At 44.1% G+C, this 15,567-nt stretch overlaps 1 protein-coding gene across 3 annotated transcripts in view; it reads right to left on the reverse strand.

The window, feature by feature from the left end:
* The window catches only part of PLCL2 (phospholipase C like 2), a 213,221-nt gene extending 198,631 nt beyond the window's left edge, over positions 1-14,590 (reverse strand). Inside the window, exons 1-2 of one of the 3 annotated variants that reach the window (XM_075922106.2) lie at positions 14,312-14,588; positions 12,941-13,481 (exon numbers count right to left, since the gene is read on the reverse strand). In XM_075922106.2, the coding sequence (XP_075778221.1) occupies positions 12,941-13,252 (312 nt within the window). In that variant the 5' untranslated portion in view covers positions 13,253-13,481; positions 14,312-14,588. Of the gene's footprint in view, positions 1-12,940; positions 13,482-13,901; positions 14,172-14,311 lie in introns of those variants that run through there. The other 2 variants (XM_025189747.3, XM_075922108.2) reach the window with 2 other exon arrangements.
* Positions 14,591-15,567: the final 977 nt, after the last annotated feature.

Genomic DNA, 15,567 nt, shown 5'->3' on the forward strand with positions numbered 1-15,567 from the left:
GCTGAATTTATCCACAGTTTGTACGTTTTTTCTTCTTCAAGAAAAAGACTCTTCAGAGCCTTGTTTAGACCAAGTAGAAAGAGTTTAGTTGTTGTTTTCCCTTGTTCTGTTTTTTAATTACTAGGTAGCTAACAAGTTTTAATTAAATACACTAACACGTTTATTTAATTTTCCAAATCTAGACAAAGCTCAGAAGTAACTCTGGAACAAAACAAAGTCCTAAATATTTATACATGGAAGAGAGATTCTCCAAGACAAGATGACAGAAGAGAACAAACCAATCTTTTCCTACATTTCTCTGGATTCAGTTTCTCCCTCCTCAACCCTTGAGAGTTCCAACTATGCTTAAATTGAATCTAGATCAATTTCTCCCATTAAACTCCTAACGGAATAATTTTTATCTTCATTTTCTATCCATGTAATCCTGAGAGTGCAGGTTCCCCTAATTTTGAATTCAATAGTTGTGGCAATTGAGAGAAGACTATGTGCACTTACATAAGCCAGAGTAATTCAAGAAAAAGATTCAAGTCAGGGAGAAAAAATAAGGTAGCTTTTTTATTTTTGCACTAGTAACTGGATTAGTTCACTTCCCTCAGATCTATAAAAAAAGAACAAAGAAGTTCCTACCACAGACATTTGAGGAGTTTCTGGTTTGTTCCTTCTGTAGAAAGAGAATCACCTCTGACATCAGTGCTCCAAAGCCAAATCTTCAGCTTGCTAGTGTTGCAAACAAGGCAAGCTGTAGTTTCAAATGGTCAACCATCTTAAAACTCTGTCTGCACTAACACATTAATTAACTTTTATCCCAGTGGAGACAAAGCCCAACACAACAGTTGCAATACTACATGGTGTTCATAGATGATCCCGTTGTAGTTCTGAGTTTAAGTAATACAATTAGGGCACTTATATTAGCCTTCTTTGTTTAAGCCAGGACTACTCAACACGCAGCACATTTGTATGCGGCCTGCGATGCCTTGAGCCACTACTCGGGACGCCTGCCTGGAGCTGAGATGTGCAGTGCCGCATTGAGCCAGGCCGCATGGGGCAGCAAGAGGTGGCAGCAGAGCACGCCTGCCATGTCGACCACATCGGCAACACCTCCCCACGAGCAGAGCCACGTGGCGCCACACTGAGCCAGGCCACATCAAATTGTGAACAGGAGCTGCCAGGGGCGGCAAGAGGTAGCGGAAGAGCCAGGGCAGCGAGGCACATAGCAAGGCAGTGGCAGAGCTGGGTAGCAAGAGATGTGGCGAGGCGGCGGCAGAGCCAGGCAGCGAGGCTGGGGCGAGAAAGGTCTGCACTGGGGCTTGGGTAGGGTTACCATACGTCCAGTTTTTCCCGGACATGTCCTTGTTTTCACATGTTAAATCACTATCTGGACAGGTTTTTTAAAAGGCAAAAAATGTCCAGGATTTTTTGCCCTGCAAAGGGGATCGGGGAGAGGGCGGCAGCACATGCCTTTAATGAAACATTCGGAGCTGCACGCACAGACCATTCACAGACGTTCTGTGCACGGGCCCCAGCACCTGGAGGGAAGAGTGTGTGGCTCCGGTGAGACCCAGGGCGTTACCCTCTTCCCCAATAGATTTATGTCCCCGGCTCTGCGTTGGGTTAGAGCATGGGGGCTGGGGTTGTCTGCTCTGAGGGAGGAGTGGGACACTGAGTTAGAGCAGGGGGTTGGGGGGTACCTGGCTCTAGAGGAGGAGAAGGGCATTGGAGCAGGGGGCTGCGGGATACCTGGCTCTGGGGAAGGGGTGGGTGCATTGGGTTAGAGCAGGGGAGGTCTGGGGGTATCTGGCTCTGGGGGAGGAGTGGGTGCATTGGGTCAGAGCAGGGAACAGGGCATTAAAACTTCTGGCTTCTTTCCTTTCCTGTAGGTGTGCAGTGGGTCTGTTGGTTAGATTTGGGGGGGGTTCCAGTCTCTGCTCTGTGAGGACTGGGAGCTGCTGCTTTGTGGGGCAGGCAGGGGAAAGGAAGGGATTCTGGGAAACAGGATTCCTGGGTTCCTTTTCCAGCCATGCCACTTCTCCCCTCAGTGCCTTTAACTTCACATTGATTGTACTTATATTTCAATAAATATTGTACTGGCAGTTTTTGTTTGACTTGCTAAAATTGTGAGCCAAAACAAAAAAAGTAGCCAATGTAATGGTCTTCTGTTGATATGTTTATGTTGATATGATAATTTTAGTAGTTAAATTCCTAGGCTAACATTGCTCATTAAAAGTGCTGTCCAATTGGGTGGAAATTGGGTAAATACTGCATTTTATTAATATCAGCAGAACTGACTTAAATAGGGGCCTGCATTTTGTGTAGTCTTGCCTTAATCTTTGTATTCATGCCTGTCACTGTGAAAGAAGCGATTTGCATATATCTGCATAAATATTTGCATATATATGCAACCATACTTAAGTTGCAGCCCTCAGCATGTGCTATGGATATCACTGTGGCCCCTAGGGCTTCCAAAGTTGAGTAGCCCTGGATTAAGCAGTGCTCAAAAAAAGTTTTTCCCAGATATGAGACACTGATCTCTAGCTAATTAAGATGGCAATTCACTAGTGATCTCTAAGATACTGCCTGCTTGACTTCGACTTAACAAGGCCCTCTCATTATCTGCTAGAAGACTGGTACTCTAAACTTCCCAGTAGGATAGTGCTGCCTAACTAAATAATCTGAAAAATGGGTAATAAGAAGCTCAAAATCTAATAACCATGAAATCTTTCACCCAAGTCCTGGGTGGAAAAAGGAAGGTTCACTTCACTTCACCCTCCTTCTCCATAAGGACAGAAAGGGGGGTGGGTGGAGAGAAGAGGATAAGGCAGTAACAAGAAAATAGCAACACTGTTAGTTCAAAAAAAAATATCCTTCTCTCCAAAGACAATTTCAGTAGACCCTTTCCCCTATAAGAGGTGGGATTGTGAGAGTCAGCTGATCTGATTAGAGCCTGCACATTGAATGCTCCACTGATGGATGTGCTCGAAACACACTAGAATTTCAGTTTCTGTTTTGATCATGTGGCTCAAAGAGAACAGCCAGTGCAGAACTAAACAGCCAAGACTGGATTCACTATTTTCAAGTGTTATGTTTAGAATATATGTAAAATCTTCAAGAAGATTTCAGGTGGCGGGCGGCAACATGCAACTGCCTCTCTCAATAAAAGTAACCGCAGGTGTGTGAACGTTGATTATTTCAATGGTGTCTAAAGGATTACAATAACTAGTAGTTATACATATATCTACACACTTTTTCATATGCAAAGCACTTTGTAAACAAATTAATCCTCACATCAACCCCATGAGATAGGCCAGTACTCCATCATTATTTTAGAGATGGGAAAAGAGGCAGAAGTTCAGAAGACTGGGATTTTAATTTAGGACATCCTAATTCCAAGCAAAAAAACTGAGACTACACACTTCTCAATGCTGATAACTATTTCCCTTCTGGAAACAGGACAGTGATATTTTTCCCAGTCTTAGATCCACGTACAGCATCAAATTTTTAGCTCATTCTACTGGAGGTGCTGCCTGCTATTTTCATGATAAAAACTACAATCTGAGTTTGGAGACTCAAAAATGTAGAAATGAATCACAGAACTTCATTTCTGTCACATACATTAACTGGCTAGCAAGAAGTATTGTATAAAAAAGGAAGCCCCCATCACCTACAGAAGAGATTGTCCCTTCTTGAACACATTCAGAGCATCTGAGAATTTGCTTCAAAGGACTCATCGTCTATATGGTGGCTATTCTGAATCACACCACCAGCAAGTCCAAAATCCTCTCAAAATGAAGGATATTTTATTTACACTAGGGATGTTAGCGGGTACTCGGCTACTCACTTGCCCCTTTCCCCAGCTTGCTGCCTCTGTATGAGAGGCAGCAAGGGGGACAACCAGGAGCCAGTGCTGAGGGGAGCCAGCTTAAAAAGCTGGCTCCCCCCAGCACCATGTCTGCAATTCCACCTGCCTCCCCCATGCCTCTATCAGAGGCAGTAAGAGTTAATAGGGGATGCTGCTCCGGCAGCAACCCCTGTCCGCAGTGGTCCCAGCAGGGAGCTGGGACCCCCTGCAGACAGGGGCTGCTGCTGTCCCAGCCGCCATGAACAGGCTTGAGCTGGTCCCAGCTTGCGCTGGTCCAGGACGCTGCCCTCTGCATTTTAAATGTAGTAAGAGCCTGGCAACTCTTACTACACTTAAAATACAGAGCCATTGCGCAGGTGGTTCCTGGAACCAGTGCAAGGCAGGACTGCTTATTCCCAGCTCCAGGAGCTACCCCCACTGCAACCAAACTGTATCAACTACACAATTAGCAAGATAACCACAATTTAATGTCCTTAATTTACACACATTCTAGCTCCTATTTAGAAGAACATTCTAAAATACCACAGTTTTTAACCATGCTCTGCAGCCTTACATAACATTTTTTCTACTCTATTCTGCTGATACACAAATAAATTTCTTCAATTATAGCTAGAAGCTAAATATATTAGTCAGCACAGATTGATATCGCTAGCACTGTAAAAGGAACACGTTTATAGTGTAGTACGTTAATAAACCATTAAAACTGAGCTTCCAGATTCCAGCAAACACATTAATGTATCTGCTACTTCCCAAGCAAAAATAAACCCAACCAAACAAAAAAAACCCCACCAGAAACAGACGCTTCAAGAAGAGTTTAAATGATGTATTATCTGAAAAGCATCCACAGCACTCTCTCTCATAGCCAGTATCTTAAACAGCACTAATGATCAGCCCAGGGACTTACAGATAGCATAATGCAATCTTCAAGCACCCTGCTCTCAATTTCAATTTCTAGTCAGATACAGCTAGTATAGGTAAAGTCCCCTAGCTATGGATTGGCTAGACCAGCAGTCTCAAACTCATGGCCTGCGGGTCATCTACAGCTCCAGGAGTTCCACAATCTAGCCTATGCATAGCTGCTAGCACATGAGTCTCTACTGTTTGGAGGAGTTTCCCTCAAGGCCAGCCTCTGCTCCACCCTCTCCTCCACCCCACCATTGCACCTCTTCCCTCAAGCCCCCTCCTTCTCAGGGATGAGGCCTAGGGGATTACCAGGAGGCAGCAGGGGTCAGCCACCCTGTGCTCACCACAACACCAGGAGCAATGAGGAATTGGAACGACACAGCAGCCTCTGCTCCATTCCGCTGCCATCTCCCAGGCCAGCCCAGACACCTGACATGGAACATTTCAGCCCAAAATATTAAAGTTTGGTAAATTACAAGCAACTGAAAATGGAGTCTTATGATAGGAAGTATCAAGTATCTTAATTATAGGTGGCTCTACCAGCCCTGACTATAATTCTACACACTTTCACACCTATTGCTAGATTAAACCGCCAAAGCAATGCATTCATTTTCAAAAGTTTACAAATATATTCCTGGGACTAGATTCCAAATTTCAGAAGTTAACCTTCTGGCATGAATAAGACAAGATGTCTCTGAAGATTCATTTGATGTCTAACGTTTCAGTTGTCTGGGGGAGCGCAATAGGTTGAATTTTCTTTTCATTATTTTAAGAACAAGTATCTGTGTGTTAAACAACAGAACATGTATTGTCTATTTTACAATAGGGATGTAAGTGACTAATCAACTATTCAATAAGCAAAAGTTTATTGAATAGTCAACTAGCCACTTCCCCTCTAGTAGAGGCAGTAAGGGATGGGGAGAAGGAGTCAGTGCTTAAAAGCCAGTTCCCCCCAGCACCGTCTCTGCAGGAGGCAGGGATTCCTGACATCAGCTGATTCCCAACTTGTGCCCAATCCCAGATGCTGCAATTCTGCTTTTTAAATGTATCTGTTGGCTCTTAATACATTTAAAAATCAGAAGCGCAGCGGGTGGGACCCAGCACAAGGTGGAAATCAGTTGTCCCGGCTCATGCTGGGTCCCCCCTGCTGTGCTTCAGCCTTTTAAATGTATTAGTGTACGCCTTAGGAACCTGCCAGTTCTTAATACATTTAAAAAGTAGAGCCCCAACAAGGTTAGCTGCCAGGACCGGGAGCTAATCCCACTGCATCTCCCCTGCTTATCAACTAATCAATGGAAAATCCATCGACTAGTTGATTAAACTATATTTAACATCCTTATTTTACAGAAGATAGCTCCTGTAGGTCATATCACAATGATATACTGATTCTCTTTTTCAAATGAAACTATTAGAGAGGAAGTTAGTGTATAGGTGGCAGAAATCACATTACAAACTGTATCGATCATAGCATAAATTTTAAAGTCCTACACTGAAGATGTGAATGAAACAAAAAGGTTCTCTATTCCTACCCCATAGCATCTACCACACCTCAGTAAGCGAAACTGCTCCAGGTAGTGGAGAGTCTAATGAATATGGATGCTTCTATTCAGATGCTGTCAAATATCTATTTCTTGAGGAATTTTCCATTTCTTTTAGAGAAAAGAATGATTTAGTCTAGGCTGGAGTGGCAATGTCCATGGGACTAAATTGTATGTTAGGAAAGAGAAGTGGCCAGTTTCTTTCCTTGAGTTCCAGCCAATCATGTTCATTGAGGTTCCATAGTTTTTGGAAGAACTTTGGGCTATCACCTACATTAATTTTAAAAACTAACAAAAAGACAGAGTCCATTATTGAGTGGGGAAAATATCAACTTCTTTTACAGACTTCCAACAATAGTTCATTAAGATGCTACGCACTTAGCCAGAAAATTATAAACTTGCCTTATCCCAAGCCTTCAATTGTAGAAAGGTTACTATGAAGCCATTTCTATAACAACTTAAAGTCTATGTTTCTCAAAGTGGGCCATGGGTCTGCTTTGGGAAAGCTGCTAATGGGCCTTTCTGCTTTATGTAAAAGCTCTGCAGCCACAGAGCCTTGTGGCTCCCATTGGCTCTGGTTCACTGTTTCCAGCCAAGGGGAACTGCAAGAAGTAACCCATTAGCAGCTTTCCCAAAGTAGGCCCGTGGCCCACTTTGAGAGATACTGCCTCAAGTCCACAAATTTCCTGGGGGGAATTCTTGTCTCATTTTAGACCTAGTTAGGATACAGAAATAACTGTACTTGCTGGACCTTGACCTCATCCTGGCCTTTTAAAAAAAGTATCCATGCTGATTCTTTTAAATGCAGATTGATACCACTGAACACAACATTTTATTAATATGTTTATAGACCCTGGCAGAAATCATTGGAGGTACTCTTTAACTGTCTTGTTAGCACTGTGCCAGTTAATAAAAATGTTGTCTGCATTTCAAAATCTTGCACGTGCCCCAATGTTTTGTTTAGTACTTCTTATCGCTTGAAGCAAGTAAAAAATATAAAGAAATGTTCAAATTATGAGAGGAAGTTGCATCATTTTGTAGCATTTTGTGTGTCTCGCCACTGGTCTACACTAGGGAGTTATTTTAAAATAACATCTCTTATTTCCAAATAACATGCAGAGCATCCACACTAGCAAACCCTAGATTTCAAAATAAAAGGCTAGTTATTTCAAAATAATAACTCCTGCTTTTCTTGGGGAACAAGCTTATTTTGAAATAAGTTATTTCGGGAGTCATTATTTCTAAATAATTATTTCAAAATAATTTCCTAGTGTAGACATGACCTCAGTGAAGTAGTAAGGCATGTGTTTTCAGCTTAGAAACAGAGGCATACCACAAATGAACAATGACTTTGAGGTGTCCTGGTCACTTCATTGCTAGCAAGCAGTGACATGCTTTTTTTGTCACTAACATATGCAACATGTTGAAACTTCTGAGCGCTATAAATATGATTGCATGGAAAGCTTAACAAAGAAGTTATATGATCATTGTCATGTTTATTATTTAAGTTACATGAATTTTGCCCTATCATTGAAATGAGGAAGAAGAGAAGGCACATGAATGGAAATAATACTGCTGCTGTTCATTCTTTCCCATAGTTTACTAGGTTTACTGAAAATAAGATACACATGTCTATATAGAGTAGCTCAGAAAGTTATGCAGCAGCTCCTGGGTCTTCAGGTGGGAGATTTACTTATATTATCTGTAAATCCTACTAAATAAGACGTACTATCTACCCTAAACTAGCAAGGAGAAAGGTGGAAACCTGAAAAGGGCTGATCCGGGAACAATTTGATTGAGGGAGTTACAGTCTGTCTGCTAGTTGCAAGCCTATTAAGCTGTAACAAAACAGCCAGTGGCAGATTAAAGTAATGAAAGAAAAAAAGATCATAGTACTAGGGCCATTCCAGTTGTGATAGAAATAGGGATTTATTTAAAGGAATTCCTATATTAAAGGTAATTATATAGGAAACCTTAGCTAGAAGTAACTAAGGGTACGTCTAGACTACATGCCTCTGGCAACAGAGGCATGTAGATTAGACTACCCGGCAGAGGAAAATGAAGCAGCGATTTAAATAATCGCCGCTTCATTTAAATTTAGATGGCTGCCGCACTGAGCCAATCAGCTGTTTGTCGGCTCAGCGCGGTAGTCTGGGCGCTCCATGGTCGACATCGAAGGCATTTGTCGACCTCCCAGGGATCAAATGCCTTTGATGTCGACCTCCCAGGGATCAAACGCCTTTGATGTCGACCGCGGAGTGCCCAGACTACCGCGCTGAGCCGACAAACAGCTTATCGGCTCAGCACGGCAGCCGTCTAAATTTAAATGAAGCGGCGATTATTTAAATGCTTCATTTTCCTTTGCCGGATAGTCTAATCTACATGCCTCTGTCGCCAAAGGCATGTAGTCTAGACGTACCCTAAGGAATATTGCTTACATGTTTCATTTTCATGCACTAGTAAACTATTTAAGTTCATGAACTGGACATCTAAAAAACAGGATATCCCTGCAAGACACACAAACATGACACTGCAGGTATGTCTACACTTGCACCCTAGTTCAAACTAGGGATGTAAATGTAGGCATTCGAAATAGTAAATGAAGCCGGAATTTAAATATCCTGCGCTTCATTAGCATAATCTCGGCCACGCGCTGTTTCGGAACCCAGCTGTTTCGAAAATGAAAGTGTGCTCCGGGCCGCGTTAGTTTGAATCGAATCCCTTGGTTCGAGCTAACGTTACTCGTTTTTTGAGGAGTAACGATAGTTCGAACCAAGGGGTTTGTTTCGAACTAACGCGGCCCAGAGCACACTTTCACTTTCGAAACAGCTGGGTTCTGAAACAGGGTGCGGCTGAGATTATGCTAATGAAGTGAGGGATATTTAAATCCCGGCTTCATTTACTATTTCGAATGCCTACATTTGCGTCCCTAGTTCAAACTAGGGTGCAAGTGTAGACATAACCAGTAACATAAAAGATTACCTGAAATAACCCCTAGGTTGTATATCATTCTCCACTCTGGGAGGATAGCATGGTACAAAGAAAAGGAACAGTATGGAGAGAAGAGCTTCATGAACAGCTGTGATGGATAAGAGGAGTACAGGCCAGCCCTTGGTAACTAAAGGGTTAAATTCAGGTAGCTAAGGGTGTTGGCAGGGGGCCAAAATAATCAATGGGATACAGTGCTGAAATCCGAATGGTAGATAGATACTGTGCATGCTCTCTTTGTGTGTGAGTTTAAGCCAGGAGTTGGGAGACAGTGAATGATGTAAACCCAGACAGAACTACCATGTTTCCAACAAATTTGGGGCATGGAAGTGGACTGAACCATGAAGGGATCTTGAGTAAATAAGGGGGGAATGTGTATTTAGTCATAATCAGGGTATTTTTCTTTATTTTGGTTGTTTGGTTAACATTCTGTGTGTGAATTCCATGTGTTTTCCCTTCCCCAATCACCATATTTAAGATATAGCCCAAAGAGATTGTTCTTTTGTGTTTTGAGCTGTTCTTTCTTAGTTGTTCTGTAACACCTAGCAACTAAGTATGCTTTAGAAAGCATATTTTTGTTGATGATTTAATTTGTGTGTCCTGGACGGTAACAGGAGGTCTGTGTGTGTGTCTGCCTAGCCTGAGAGGTCAGCTATCAGAGATAGTTTGTTTTATGAACTTTTTGCTTCTATTTTCAAGCTCTTTTGTGGCAAAATAGCTTGGTGTACCCCAGGGAAGGAATTCAAGTGTTCCTTCCTGTTTTTTTCAGGATTTAAATCACTTGATAGCGGCAGCCTATTTTCCAGAGCCAGTGCATCTGTGACTCTGAGGAGGTTTTTTTGTAAGAAGAGTTTATAGAGGCAAGGTATTTAAGGTATTTTGCGAGCCCCCACCTTCTGCGCTCAGAATGTCAACAATGTTCTACCTAAGGCAAGCATCTGCTCCAAGAGATTCAAAGTAAAGCAGCAAGCTTCTCCACTGAAAACAATCTTTACTTGTTCCTGCACAATCCTTTAATACACTTGGCCATAAGTACAGCTCCCAGACTCAGGATGAAGCCAAGCAGCAGCCCTCACCTCAAGGTCATCTTCTGTTTTTCCACAACACTTAGCTCAGCTACTAGTGCACATTGAGCTTCTATGAATACTTCCAACCCAAGTAGCACACACTCATCCCACAAAGGAGAAAGAAGAGCTATCGGTGAAGTGGGTACAAAAAGAAAAAGCATGAAAAAGATCAAAAAATAATTAAATATAGAAAGCGGAAAGATCCAGAACAAACAAAAAAAGAGGAAAGAACAGAGAGGAAAGAAGAAGGATTAGAGAAGGCAGCTACCATTGTCTGCACTGCAGGTAGGGGATGTTCTGGCATCCCAGCTGGAGCAGCCTCTGTCTGTGGTAGGCCAGGGCACTCCACAGGCAGGGACTGCTTCAGCCCACCAGCGGGCAGGGGCAGCCACTCCAGGCTGGAGTACCCTCTTCACCTCCCCTTCTGTGGGTTAACTGGTTAAACAATATGTTTAACCAGTTAACCAATTAAATAGGATTTTACATCTGTAAGTAAAGAAAGTGCACTTCTTGTATCTTGCTGAGATTTTACATTAACACCCATATCCCTTGGAAAAGACAGACTTTAGCCCATCATATAAAAATAAGCCACTTAAATTTCAAAAAAAGTTTTACAAACGGGACTATGATAGTTAAAATACCTGTATCTTGATTTTTGATACAGATGGACAAGTGTCAGATATTGAATGTTAAGATAATACTAAATGTTGCTGCTAAAATTGTAAGACTGCCTCCTAAAAGTAAGCATTTACAAGATACTCAAAACACATTAACTACTATAGGAGGCAGGGTATTCATCAGCAATTCTGGAAGTCAAACCATTTTCATTTTAGTACCTATTTTAAAGTACTCAAGTCTAAAAAAATTATGGCCCAAATAATTTCAAAAGTTACTGATGTTCACTGGATTTTTTCCATCTTACATACTATTTATCTAAACTACACAGCAAATTACTCCAGCTTTACCCATGAAAGCTCATGATACTATATATTTCTTTTTGTCTCTAATGTGCCACAGGATTACTCAATGGTTTTAAAGTTATAGAGTAACACGGCTACCTCGCTGAGACTTTTTTACACAGCAAAAGATATCAGTTCTAAGCTAAAATATGTTAATTTCAAATGTATAAAATTGAGAATTATCAAGTAGCAACTTTCAGGTATCATTCCTTTAAAAATTTCTATAGAAATAGAAGAGTTTTAGAGTTAAAGATGGCATGCATTAAGAAATAATATTAAAAGTTAAAAAATCTCTTTTAATATTTCCACAGTTGTATTCTTTAGTTTTATATTTTATTGTTAAACTTTATATGCTTGTTTATATCTTACAAAAATATAAGCTTATTGTATAAAACAGGTGACACAAAAAAATCAACATCACAACCACTTGTAATATACCGCATACAATGCAATATATTTTTTGGACAACCAGATATGTGAACCACAGGGGAAGAAATTAATACTGATCTTGTATTTGGAAGTCAAATGAATACTAAATTATGCAAACACAATGTTCAACTGCTTCTTGTTTATTGTTGCAGTTTCCCCACTACCCCACCCACTATCATCAGTGTTGACAGGAAGGGTGGGTGCACTAACACTAGCTGTCCTTGTCCTCTCCTTGGTTCTCAAACCAAGGTTCTGCAGTTTCATGTAACACAACTTGAGATACACCAGTGGCCTAGCTTTTCCTGATATAATTCACTGTTGTCCAGGTAGCAAAAATACATATTCACATTTCAGCATATATTATTACATGTGCCCAAAAAATGTGTAACAGTAAGAAGAAAAGCCAATTATTTATATCAGTCAGTGAAACTCACCGCTAGTGTACTTTTAATAAAAATAAATTTGCTTTCTTTTTGGAAGATTTTTTTAAAGCTCGCTAGACTTATCTGATGGAGCTATGAAAGGTATAAGGAAAGGGAATACCTATACTTACATAATGGTTATTCTTAGAAATCTTCCATCCCTTCCTCCAATGATTTACATTATATAAAGCCTACCCTTGTCATGTTTAAACATTAACAGCTGAATCTACATACAGGTATAATAGTAGACAAAGGTTGCTACCATGCAAAGTACATTATAGTCTATTGCTAGACGCACTGACTGCTTTAAGGAGGAAGCCTTCATATTTTACCTCCCCCCCTTTTCCCCAGACCAATGAGTGCCTGATTTTCCCATCACCTGTGCGTGTCTTCCTTTCACCTCCCTCCCCAATGGAGCCACAAAATTGCTCTGCTGGGGTGCACCACCATCTCAGATTTTAAGCAGGGACCCTGACACAAACGGCTTTCAGTGATGCTCGTTTTCGTTGCTTTACTAGTAATCAGCCAGGCTTTGTTTTCCTTCCACCTGCTTTGGGCAAGAAGCCCTCTGAGATCAATAATATTAATATCCTGCGCATAAGATCCTCTCTCTCCAGTTTGTCCAATACGTTCAATGGCAGACCAAGTCCCCCCTCCACAAAAATCACAAATCCTTTCAGCCTGACTGAGCTACGGGAGCTAGATCTCCCCCTCACCGCATCTCTTCCCGCCCAGGCAAAAAGAAATCCCTGCGCTGGGGCGGGGCAAGCCCTCTTACCTTGATGATACTGCTCCTCCGGGGGATGCCGGGTTTGCCATCCCTCTGTTGCACGGTGGAACATCCTCTCTCTTTGCTGCCAGGGCTACCGGGCTGTGCTGATCCCGTCTCGTCTCCAACCAGAGTGCAGTCCCCATTAGAGACGCCGCCGCCTGCACTATCAACGCGGGATCTACTGCTGCCACCACCGCCGCCTCCTTCCCCATCTCCTGCCTTGAAAGCCACCTTCCCCTGGACGGGACCCGGAGAGGAGGGAAGCCCCTCGCTCCTGGTGCTACCAGAGGCAGCACCTCTGCTGCCAAACTCCGCCATCAGCCTCTCCCACTATAACTGCAACAATATTGCTGTTCCCTCCACCCCCTTCCCCTGCTGCTGGCTCTTCTTCCGCTTTTTGTATATTTCAGATTGGGGAGGAGGGGGGTGCGAAAGTCTCTCTCCTCCACAGATTTGGCAGCTGAAACTGTAAAGCTCCTAGGGGAGGGGTGAAGGGGGAAATGTCCTCGATCCTGCTTCTGGGAGCTGCAGCCCTCCTTTTCAGCACCTGGGAAAGGAAAAAAAAAATGAAACGTGACGGTCTCCCGCTTCACATGAGTCTAAGGGGGGGGGGGGAACACAACACATCACATCTCTACGGGGACAGGAAGGCTGAATGAGAGCTGCCTGAAAGACAACACGATACAAATACCACACAGCAATGGAGGGTGGAAAGGTGCCACAGATCACAGGGGGTGCATGTGAACAAAAATCGAGGCAAAGTACAGCATAAGGGGGGTGAAGGGGAGGACACAAAACCCGTCTCGGTTATTACTGACAACCTGATCTTTTTAGAGGAACTACACCGTTCAGGTTGCTAAATTATTAAAGGAAATCTGTTGGTGATGGTGCTTCCACGCTGGGAGTAAATTTACAAGGGGGGTACATAAACTTAAAGGGGAAAACTAAAAGCCAAAATAATATAGACCTGGCTTCGGAAAACACTGTCCCTCACACAACTAAAAGGACCCGATGCAAAGGCAGAGTCCAGTCAATCAAACTATTAAATAACAGCCCCTCTCCTCTGCCCCGGCCCAGCTCTGCCATCCCGCGCTGCCCCTCAGCCCTGGCCTCCCGTCCGCCCCCCAGACGTTAGTTCTTGGCGCCCCAGCGCAGCCACCCGGGAACCGTTACCCGCCCCCCGCCCGCCGGAGGGCACCAGAGGCGGAGCCGCCAACTTTCTCCCCTCCCTGCTGATCCCAGCCACTTAGCTCAGCAGCCCCCCCCCCCCTCCCGTGAGCCCTACAGCCGCTTCCCGCGCTCCGCTCGCTCCGGCCGGGCCCAAGCAGCCCCCCACGAGCCCTTGCCACCCCCAGCCGGCCCCCAGCAGACACGCACCTCCACAGCCCGGGCACAGGCGGCGCCTCCCGCTGCCGCTTCCCCGCCCTCCGCGCTATGGTCGCCGCCTCTGCCCGAAGCCGGATACAGAGAGACTCGCGTGGCTGCTTCCCTCGCCCGCTGCATCGCCGCCTCCCCAGCTCCGCATGTCGCGCCGGCCGGCCCCGGGAGCCGGTGACGAGCCGGCAACCCCGAGCGCCCCCACCAGGGGAAACTCTCCGGGGAGGGGAGAGCACGGCCAAGCCCCGCCGCCAGCACCCCCCTCCGGCGGACCATAAACACTCCGCTGCTGGGGAGGATTACGTCCGTCAGGCAAATGTTCCCCTCCCTGCCTGCGGCTGGCGCCCTCGCTCTGCGGGACCCTCCCAGGCTGTAGCAACATGCTAGTGAGAGGTGGGGAGGAGGAGATATTTTGGATTAAAAAAGCTTCCCCCGCTACACACACACAGCCACTGTACACTCCAGATTCGAAATCAAAATGTTCAGTCTCCCAGCTCCAGCCCTCCCAGCAATTCCCCAGGCCTTTGTTTGTCCCTATCTCCTTTCCCCCCCCCCCTGTGGTTTCCATTATCACTTCGTAAGTACGTTATAGTGCAGCACTGTTCACCTTGAACTGCAGCTTTGACACAAAGTATGTCCCTTCCCAACCTAGTCCCTCAGGACTCTCCCCAATTATTCTATGAGGATGTCTATATTCGATTAGAGCCAGGAAACCAGTTCATTCCTGGACAATCAATATCCTCCATTAACAGCATCCAAAGTGTAAATTAAATTGATCGAACTAGATAATAGGGAGTACATGCTGTACATATATGATGAAAGGCAATTTTGGAAATGAAAAGGATAGCAAGGGAATGGAAGGATTCACTACTGTACAGGTAGAAATTTGACCCTATTTGACCCACCTAGAAACCTCTCCTTTTACAGTATTACCGTCATCCCCCAGGGAAAGCAGCTATTGAACACACATTGTGATCATTACTAACACAGTAGTCTGAATATCACCTGTCATCACATGTAGCCATAAATGCCATAACTAGGAGGTGGAGGGTGCTGCAACACCGCTGTGATCCCAGCTTAGTTCCCAGGTCAAGTCTGCCTCCCCATGTGCCACACAATCTGCTGCTAACCATTTGTCTGGGGACCTAGCTGCCACCCCAGGCTCCTGAGGCTCTTCTGCCAGCCCTGTGTGTCAGGAGCTCTGCTTCGGTCCTGCACACTGGAGGTTCTGCTGCCAGCTCCATTCCCCAGGTCTT

This window comes from Pelodiscus sinensis, chromosome 2 (genome assembly GCF_052426305.1).
Source record: "Pelodiscus sinensis isolate ZL-2025 chromosome 2, ASM5242630v1, whole genome shotgun sequence".
In the NCBI taxonomy this organism is placed as follows: Eukaryota; Metazoa; Chordata; order Testudines; family Trionychidae; genus Pelodiscus; species Pelodiscus sinensis.